General features: G+C 40.3%; 2 protein-coding genes across 4 annotated transcripts in view; both read left to right on the plus strand.

The window, feature by feature from the left end:
- The window catches only part of neto1l (neuropilin (NRP) and tolloid (TLL)-like 1, like), a 67874-nt gene extending 60816 nt beyond the window's left edge, over positions 1 to 7058 (plus strand). The window contains exons 9-11 of one of the 3 annotated variants that reach the window (XM_035526505.1): positions 1363 to 1972; positions 2878 to 2952; positions 6947 to 7034. In XM_035526505.1, the coding sequence (XP_035382398.1) occupies positions 1363 to 1972; positions 2878 to 2938 (671 nt within the window). In that variant the 3' untranslated portion in view covers positions 2939 to 2952; positions 6947 to 7034. Of the gene's footprint in view, positions 1 to 1362; positions 1973 to 2184; positions 2962 to 6946 lie in introns of those variants that run through there. The other 2 variants (XM_035526506.1, XM_035526507.1) reach the window with 2 other exon arrangements.
- Positions 7059 to 7771: 713 nt separating this feature from the next.
- timm21 (translocase of inner mitochondrial membrane 21) lies at positions 7772 to 10355 on the plus strand. The gene is made up of 6 exons (XM_027028092.2): positions 7772 to 8820; positions 8932 to 8994; positions 9182 to 9279; positions 9374 to 9447; positions 9860 to 9965; positions 10099 to 10355. Exons 1-6 carry the CDS (start codon positions 8544 to 8546, stop codon positions 10189 to 10191), a joined length of 711 nt encoding a protein of 236 aa, XP_026883893.1. The 5' UTR covers positions 7772 to 8543; the 3' UTR covers positions 10192 to 10355.

Raw genomic sequence — 10355 nt, forward strand, 5'->3', positions numbered from 1 at the left:
AGAACCACTGTAAAGGTGAGTGTTGGGGTTGTATAACACAACCACTGTAAAGGTGAGTGTTGGGGTCATGTAACAGAACCACTGTAAAGGTGATTGTTGGGGTTGTATAACACAACCACTGTAAAGGTGAGTGTTGGGGTCGTATAACAGAACCACTGTAAAGGTGTGTGTTGGGGTCATGTAACACAAACACTGTAAAGGTGAGTGTTGGGGTCATGTAACAGAACCACTGTAAAGGTTAGTGTTGGGGTCATGTAACAGAACCACTGTAAAAGTGAGTGTTGGGGTCATGTAACAGAACCAATGTAAAGGTGAGTGTTGGGGTCATGTAACAGAACCACTGTAAAGGTGAGTGTTGGGGTCGTATAACACAACCACTGTAAAGGTGAGTGTTGGGGTCATGTAACAGAACCACTGTAAAGGTGATTGTTGGGGTTGTATAACAGAACCACTGTAAAGGTGAGTGTTGGGGTCGTATAACACAACCACTGTAAAGGTGAGTGTTGCGGTCATGTAACAGGACCACTGTAAAGGTGATTGTTGGGGTTGTATAACAGAACCACTGTAAAGGTGAGTGTTGGGGTCGTATAACACAACCACTGTAAAGGTGAGTGTTGCGGTCATGTAACAGGACCACTGTAAAGGTGATTGTTGGGGTTGTATAACAGAACCACTGTAAAGGTGAGTGTTGGGGTCGTATAACACAACCACTGTAAAGGTGAGTGTTGGGGTCATGTAACACAACCACTGTAAAGGTGAGTGTTGGGGTCATATAACAGAACCACTGTAAAGGTGAGTGTTTGGAGTCATGTAACAGAACCACTGTAATGGTGAGTGTTGGGTTTGTGTAACACAACCACTGTAAAGTTCATTATGAGTATGAGAAAGGCGCTATATAAATGTAAATAATAATAATCATTTTTATTATTATAAAGCAAAGTTATTATAAGCGCCCTAAATGTATTACCTGGAAAACATTAAAAGGCCCACGGAGACCATGACAGATCCAGGAAAATAACCATCTCACCTCTAGCCACTCATTTATTTCACTGAATGACTGGATTCAAAACCTGCAATTTATAAGAGGCAGCTGGGCTATTGCAGGCCTCATGGGGGCGCTGTTGGCTACAATTATCTGAGCTGAATATATGGACACAGCTGATATGGGGAATGCAATAGTGTCTGGCCACTGGGGGGTGCTCCTGTGCAGCTGTGAAATGGCCCTCAGTTCTCCAGCGATTGAGGCCTACGTGTGGCTCTGAAATGCGACAGCCTTTCCCGGTCTCCGTGTCCCTGGTGTTCCTGAGTCATGACTAGATTGTGATTAAGTCTTAATTCTGTTCCCACTCCCGGCGTGTGCAGAGACGAGAAAGGCCAGCTTCCTGGACAACCTGAACAACACAAACGGGAGCATTATTGGCGTGACGTGCTGCGTGGTCCTTATCCTGTTGGTGGTGTCCGTGGTAGTGCAGGTCAAGCAGCCCCGGAAAAAGTACCTGGTGCGCCGTGACGACTTCGACCCCACCGTTTTCCAGGAGGTATTCCAGGAGGGTCCGGCGCACTACGAGCTGTGCACGCTCCGCAGTGCCACGGCGGCCTCGGCTGAGCTGGCCGAGCTGGCCGAGGACTTCGACAGCTACCACAGGCTCAGGTGCTCATCTTCCCGCTGCCTGCACGACCACCACTTCCCCGTTTCCCAGCTGCCCAACGCCAGGGGTAGCCGCGGCAACCTGAGCCCCCACACCCCCACGCCACCGCCCCCCCCTCCACCGCCCGCCGCTGCCGCCATCATGACGGACCTACCGCCTCAACCCGCCAGGCCCCTCCTACCGCCCGTCGCCAGGCGTGGCATCCTAGCCATGAAGCACAGCTACCAGCAGGGGGCGCCAGATACCTGCGACCTGGAGGATGAGCTGGAAGAGGTGCCCACCACAAGCCACAGGCTGACCAGGCACGACACAACACTACAGCGGTCAGTACCCATTGATTTTTGATGAAGACCAAACGGTAGGGGTAGAGGTGGGGGTGGGGGTGGGGGTATCTTTTGCCCAGACTTTCATTTTTATTCCTTTTTAGGGCCCCCTTCTCTACTGTTTTGGTTTTTGTTTGTTTGTTTGTTTGTTTACGTTTTTCCCTCTTACATTGTGTTTCCTTTTGTTTTTGTGTTGGTCTTCCCCACCTCAGCAGTCGTTTTTAAAGGCTGAAGGGACGCAGCAAGTGCTGAAGGCATGTGCTCAGGTCCCCATGCTCAGATCCCTTTACATGTCTAGATCCCTGCAAACTGTACAGGATCACGTGGCCATTTAAAGAAGGTCATCTGAGGTCATCCACATTCATGGAGACAGCTCTGGATACTATCTGACAGAGACCTCTTTTGTTCAGAGGTTGCTTGTGATAAACCTGTGTTTACTTTCCAACAAGGGCTCACACTTTTGGCTACATTTCTTAACAGATTTTTTTACATAACATACACCCAAGCCACCTTGATTTATCTAAATGTTTGTGACAAATATAGGATACAAGAATGCACTTTAGTAAAACTGTATATAGATAAGATTGCAATATTTACAACTTCTGCTGTAGTAGTGAGATAAAGAAACAGTCATGGCATGATCCTGTTCTGAATCTGAACTAACTTTACTGTCTTTTTGCAACCTGACTGCTTGAAGAATTTAAGTGTTGTCATACTGGCTTTGTTTAAAACAAAAGCAGTTATCTGGGTGCACATTTCATGTGCTTTTACTTTGTGTCACTGAGAATTTGATTCAGTGTGTGCATGCTAGAGGTTTAGGCACCAAACAGAATAATTATTGATGATAATTCTCTCTGTGCAAAGGGACATTGAGATATTAAAATGTAAGAGCCATGATATTTCAGGTACTGCCTCATTGGGTCTCTAAGCAAACATGAATCTGAATACAACACAACTAGGGTGTAAGAGACAATCAGAAGGTAAGACCTCTTAACAAAGATTACACTCATTTCTTCTGTTTTATCTAGTCGTTTTGTATAGTCATTGTGATTCAGTGTTTGATCCTTTCATTTGCATAAAGTTGGTTATACCATCGTGCTTGTTGGTGAATTCCTGTGATGGGGTTTTTTTGTTGTTTTTTTTACCCCTTTTTGTTTTGCATTTTGGATTAAGTTTACACTTGTACATCATCATCATCTGCTCATGCGCATGGGATTTCCACGCAGGTTTTCTGTTTCAGTGACGGATCTCCCGAGACAGACGGGTAGATATTCACCCACTCCTCCAAGCTGAGCCCATGCGTTATGAAGCGCTATGGGCTCAGCCATTTCCCCTGTGGTAGTGAACAGCACAACTACTTTCACCTAACAAACCCCTGGTGGGAAACCACTTCATAACCGCTGGCATCCAATAACAGATCCGGTTGGTTTACATTGCCTGACTCTTACAGACACGCCAGTCAGGGTTTCTTCATGACAGTGCAGTTAAGAGCACATCTACAAGTGTCTGTCTATCCTAAATAACTTTATATACACAGCATATATATAGACGTTCTCGATAATCCTTCCTTCTGTACCCAGAGAAACATTTACCAAACTGTCTGACTGCTACAGGTGGGGTTGGGAGGTAACAGAAGCATCCCAGCTTAATCACCAATTATGTCCAAAATAAAATCAGATCAGGTGACATCTTTGCACTTTCTTTACTGTAGTGCTTAGATAAGTTACATGTAAGCTTTTAATTTGGATTTTTTTATCTTTATATCTTTGCCAGGCCAAATTTGCAATCATCTGAAATTTAGGCAGAAAATTGTAAGATCGGTACATTTAGCTGCAACTGAACTATCAGTGTCTGTCCGAGGTCATTTCCATACCGTACCTCAAACGTGCACTTCTGAGTTATTCATTGTACATGCTGAAATACGAGTGGTGTGTTTTGCTTACACACACTTTGTTCCAGTTATTTGGATTTTCACCTCACACAGAAGACATTTTCATCATCCTCTGGTAAATAAATATGACATCTGCATGTTTTGGATGCTTTCACATGTACACTGGCTCGTGTAAGCACCAGTAATTCTGGTTCACCATGACACTGGTGAATGGGTGTTAAAAAACCCTCGTGCAGACTCTGACCCTGTTTTACCTTCATTTTCAGTTGTGACGAACAACAAGTAAGTTTCCTGTTAGCGTTGGTGGAAATGCGTCAGTTTTTTTTTACGTTTAACCCATTATTTACTGCCTGTGTCTTACTGTGATATGTGCTCTTCTGTCTGCTCACGGTCTACATTGTGTTGCATTGTTTCTGTCGTATAGACTTCTTTAAAATAGTACGTCAGCAGTCCTGGATCAGTTTGAACGGGCTTCAGTGAAATACGAACTCACGGACGACCACACACACTAGTACGATGACACGGGCACCTTAATGACAGACACAGGGCCCATCAAAACACGTTACACACGTGGAAATACTTCACAGTGACGAATGACATGGATACAGTAGCAAAGAAAAAGACTTTTAGAAGATTGCTTGAAATATCTGAAACTTGAATTTAGACACATTAATTATAAACTATTAACCTTTTAACATTAGGATTTTTTTAATACTTTCAACGGAAAGTTACATTATGTAAATGTTACTTTTAGAGAAACAGAACTTTTGACTTCTATTAACACAAGTAAGTGGGGATAAGTCCTGGTAATATCCAAGTGCATGAATTTGTTAACAAAACATTGCTTTTCTTTACCCTGGTTAAAGGGTATCACCAACTTCACCCCCATATATGTAGTCTACGTGTGTTTATGCAACCTAAGAGAAATAGTTGACGCTTTTTCAACTTCCATGCTTTTTGTCTACTTGAAGTTACATTTAGCAGCTGTTCGCGCAGATATCTCATGCTGAACTAACGTACAGATGAGACTCAGCAAAAGCAATATAAATGATACAGAAAGATCCCTTACCAGACTAATTCCTATACTAAATGCATGCTAAAATCCTAATTAATGTTAGAATATGCGTAGCTACTCTAATTTAAGGATGTTTCATTTTAATTGGATAATTTTGCAGTAAAAGTACAGGGGCTTTGATGGCAAATACAGAAAACTGCTACATTTTAATGGCACATAACCTTTGTACACGAATTAAAAAAAAGGTTTTGTAACTGATTTGTTTGAAACCACATTTAACACAATTTGTGTATGAAATGAAAATAATAAACCTTGAAAAGCATCTTTTTCATGTCTTTTACATCATCTGGCCTAAATCTCAAAGTCAAAAACATTTTCACTTTTTGGCAGTAGTTTGAGATTTTGAGGAAACATTACTGTTATTAGCATGTTGTGAATTAAATATCAATATGAAATGATATTGTGCTGAACACCCTTGCTAACTCTGACGACAAATGTCACATATTTCTTCCATTACTAGCAGGTAATGGTAATCCTAAATGAGGCATTTATTTGTTATTTACAAATACCTTAGTATACCTCTATACAAACATTTACACTTTTTGTTAGTAATTTTAAAGGCAAATCTTACCAACACTTCCTCTACTGCAGGTAATTTTAAGATGATGTATTACTGTAATAGCAAATGACTATGCCTGTCACCACAACCGCACGATTGTATGCCCACAATTGTATGTCTCAGTTTTATATAGTGGCAGTATACTCTGTTTGAACAAATATATAGAATGTTTAACCTTTGTATGACATTTATAACTAATATGCCATATTTATATTGATTGTTAAAGAATATTCTGATAACAAACAAAAGATGGAAAACATATTAGTATATTAGTGGGGGGAGGGTATAAAACACAAATACAGTACAGCTGATACTGTATAAAACACAAATACAGTACTGGCAATACTGTATATGTAAAGTATAAAACACAAATACAGAACAAGTGATACTGTATAAAACACAAATACAGTACTGGCAATACTGTACATGTAAAGTATAAAACACAAATACAGTACTGCCAATACTGTACATGTAAAGTATAAAACACAAATACAGTACTGCACATATTGTGCATGTATAAAACACAAATACAGTACTGCCAATACTGTACATGTAAAGTATAAAACACAAATACAGTACTGCACATATTGTGCATGTATAAAACACAAATACAGTACTGCCAATACTGTATGTGTAAAGTATAAAACAAATACAGTACTGCCAATACTGTACATATAAAGTATAAAACACAAATACAGTACTGCTGATACTGTATGTGTAAAGTATAAAACAAATACAGTGTGTCTGACACTGTAGGTGTAAAGTGAAACTGTTTTGCACACTACTTGAGCTACAATGAGATCAAAGCCACAGATGTCAAATGAAAGTCCATTAGTTTGTTTAATCACATTTTATCGGCTAGCAGCTGCTACGGTCAGAAACGTGACCAGTAACATGTATTTATTCCATTTCTCTTTGAAACTTCTTCAGTTCAAATCCAAAGTCAAAATGTCTTAAACAATGAAATTACAAACTCTGGACGCTATACTTGCTTATAATTATGTCTAAAACTGTATTACATATGTCAGATAAATTGTACATGGCAATTTCATTTAGCACTTTTCCCACATCCCTCCTCAGGTTAATTCCTGGCTATGCCACTGTATGAAATAAGCAGCTTAAAATGTTTTGAAATGGTTTTTAAGTGATCATTAGCAGTGCTAATGAAACCAATTTGTTCAGCTAAGCAGCTTAAAATGAAACCAAGCTTGTCTCTCAGCATTATATCAGGCCTCAGGCACAAAGAAATTTAACTGAAAAGTTTAAAGGAATAGGTCAAATAAATATGCCAACATTGCATATTGCAATGGAAGCTTTATGCAAATATGTCTACTGAAAACTGTAACCACCTTTTATATCTTTCCTGTGCAAAATCATTGCTTAATATAAAATATATCACTTCAAGCAAGATTTTGGAACTGATCTAATAGTGTTTTCATTTTTCTACAGGCACATTCATCATTGCCCTGCACCTTACCAAGTTTGACAGCTTAAGGAACTAACCTGTAAAGTCCTCCTACTGAGAGAACTGTTGCATTTGGTAACAGTCAACAGGATTGCGTTCAGGTCTGGGGGGGGGGGGGGGTTGTTTCTGTCTTAGATTCCTTTATGCGTGTTTGGAGGATGGCACTAACTTGCACACTGACCTAAACTCTTAAACCACTGAACTTTACATCAAGCAAGTCAGTGCCTAGTCAGTCTACAACACTAGATAAAGTGAAATATAGAAGTGACGGTTGGGTGTGTTTGGCATTGAGGGGTTTGGGGGGAGGGGGGTTTTAAGGAGCATTGGTGGGGTTTTCATTACACTCTCCAACTGTTTGTTTTTTAGTTTGTTTGCTTTTTTTTGTATGTGTTGGGGTTATATCAGACATGTTTCATTTTCTTGTGTGACCTTTAAGAAATGACTGTAATGCAAAATAACCTTTGAATATAAAGTGTACTAAGTGTTGATACAAATGTGGGCCTTTCACAAGGCTGTAGAGGTCATGAGCTGTTTGTGTTTAACAGCTGATAATCCGATGTTTGTTAAAGTCTGAGCTGTAAGTTTTTTCTGTGATCTGTTTTCTAATATTCTTACGCCAGACTGGTAAGAGTTGTCACCACCACAGAGGTTTCTATGAACACAAAGAGTAAAAGAATGTGAATCCCCTGCTAGTTTGAAAATTATAACCACAATTTATTAAAAATGAGGTCAGAATGTGTTGTCTATGCATACCTTAACAAAAAAAATACCATCCTACACAAACTTCATGGACAAAAGGTGTTGTTTTTTTTCTATGAAGAAGACAAGCACACTTTCCCCCTCAGTTTTCATTAACACTAAACATCTATACTCCTTTGTCAAAAGGTCCTGACTTGGTTATATATTAGCTATATCCTGGACCTGGATAGCTCGTTTTCAATAAAGTGACATTAATAATTCTGCGGGAACAATATTTAATCCTAGTTATTACATCAGGGTCCTGCATGATTTTCCAAAGAGTATTTCGGTTCTTTTATCGTTTGGGTTTTTAGGATTAACAATCCCAAACCCGTGACACTGGCCCTGCCTCAAACACAGGGCGGAGAGCCAGCAGCACACTACGAGCTATCATTACGTTCAGATAAAACAAAACCAGTTACATCTGTAAATAAGAAACAGTGGGGTTTTTAAGGCTCAATTACAGTAGGTAATAACGATTTAATGGCGTTTTGTGAGGGACACCTTCAGTAATACTATCTCTGTCTCACAGCAGAGCGAGCTGGTGGACGCTAAGGAGACAACGCTAGCTAAAATAAACTAAGCTAAGCTAAGCTATCTGACATTTCGGATTGTTATGACGGTGGGCAATTTACACCATGAAAGAAAGTTTTTATCTTACGTAAAACGACTTTGTGACCTTTTTACACGTTCTAGGAAAGCTCGGAAAGTAACGGTCGATATTCTTTGCTACCTGGCTATAGCTGGTTTCATAGCATAGCTAAACATAAACAGCTATCTTATCTTAGTTTAGCCTAGTTGACCTCATCGTCTTTTAGCTTAGCTTAGCCAGCGCCAGACATAATGGCGTACACTCTCATACTCAGACTCGGCAGAACGTCATACTGCGTACAGCACACATTAAGTCGCGTAAATGTCACCTTGCCCCCGCGAACACCAGCCATGCGGGGACCCGGTCCCGGGTTAGTTGGATTAAGTAACGGCCCAGTAGCGGACTGGACCCGAACTCGAGGTTTCCGCGTTGGAGTTCAGTTCAGAAGTTCCGTTAAGGACCGCGGTACGAACCAGGCGTCGGTCGCGGAGAGCAAGCGGTCTTCAGGAGGGTCCGCGGCGCACAAAGGTTTGGGCGCGGTGCATGTTTTTAAAAAGGGCCAAAACGCTGCAGAAATAACTAGTGGTTTTGCTCCGATTGTAGCAGTAATGGCATTTTGCGTTTGTCTAACTCCTGCAGTTAAGCAGGCGGGCACAGACTTCACCTACTTGGTCGTGGTGCTCGTTGGTCTTGGAGTTACAGGTGAAGTTATAATTATAGTCTTATTATTATAATAATAATAATATTATTCTAACCTCCGTACTTGGACAGTGACCGTAGCTATTGCAGTAATTCAGGGATGGTCATCTTAAATTATTGGTTATTTAATAACAATAGGACCACAGATTTCCTAGAAAAATAAAACCAACATGGAGTAATTTTGCCACAGGAGGACTTCTCTATGTCATCTTTCAAGAACTGTTTTCATCGTCAAGTCCAAGCAAACTCTATGGAAAGGCTTTTGACAAATGCAGAACACACCCAGAGGTGGGTCATTCTGAAAATACATTATGAGATGAAGCATCATTTGCTTTGTTTTGTTAAATAGGAATGTTGTTTTGTCTTTTTGTGTGGTTGGCAGGTAATTGGAGCGTTTGGTGAACCCATTAAAGGCTACGGGGAAACCACTCGCCGTGGCCGGAGACAACAAGTTAGGTGTGGCAATCACTCTTGAATCTCAAAGGACAGGTTGTCTTGTGCCATTTGTCAATGAGGTACAGTTATGTATCTCACTGTGACTTTAATTATGTTGATTTGCATTTAAAAACACCAACAGCACAGCAGTGTCAGTCATCTGGTAAAGTGGGTTCAGTATTAGTAGAGAATGTTCTGCCACTGTAGATTCTCTGGTTTGTCTGGTGCAGTAAAAGTCATGATCTGCAAAGCTTTTCCTGCTGACACAATGAATTAACACATGTCCTTAATTATATTATAGTAATAGTACAAATGTTAATAACATAAACAACAGGACAGACAGCTGGAAACACAGAGTAGCTGTCCTTTAATACCTCAGTATCTTAAGTGCCTTTCATCTGAGGCATGTCCTTGGTGGACATTCTTTCTCTAGTCATATTGAATACTTGAAGGACGGTCAGAAGCACATGAGACTGAAGTTTTATATCGAGGGTTCTGAACCAGGACTACATGGAACTGTACATTCAGAATCAAAACAGGTGAAATCTCGAAAACAGCCATTTCTTTTTGCGACCTGCTTTAATTGTTTATAAAACATAGTAACCCTAAGCATATCTTTCTTGCATAGTGTGTTTTAATAATTAGTTCTGTTCCTTTTTTTTCGTTTCACAGAATCCTGAAACTGGAAAATATGAATTCCGCTACATATTTGTGGATATAGATACATATCCAAGGAGGACCATCGTTGTCGAGGACAATAGATGAGATTGTTTTCAGGAGAATATATGAGTGAAACAGATGTGCCGTCTTTAAAAGTGTGTGTGTGTGTGTGTCTTTCATTGTTCTGACTGTCATTGGATATGTTTTGGGGACACTAATATGATTTTTGACAGTAAATGAATTAAACATCTAAAGTAATTTTGGTGATA

This window comes from Electrophorus electricus, chromosome 5, assembly GCF_013358815.1.
Source record: "Electrophorus electricus isolate fEleEle1 chromosome 5, fEleEle1.pri, whole genome shotgun sequence".
NCBI classification, from domain to species: domain Eukaryota; kingdom Metazoa; phylum Chordata; class Actinopteri; order Gymnotiformes; family Gymnotidae; genus Electrophorus; species Electrophorus electricus.

Coding starts and splice junctions, on each gene's coding strand:
- timm21 (XM_027028092.2), top strand. CDS start 8,544: ATGGCGTACACTCTCATACTCAGACTCGGCAGAACGTCATACTGCGTA. Junction 8,995..9,181: donor CGTTGGTCTTGGAGTTACAG/GTGAAGTTATAA, acceptor ATTTTGCCACAG/GAGGACTTCTCTATGTCATC. Junction 9,448..9,859: donor GGCCGGAGACAACAAGTTAG/GTGTGGCAATCA, acceptor TTCTTTCTCTAG/TCATATTGAATACTTGAAGG.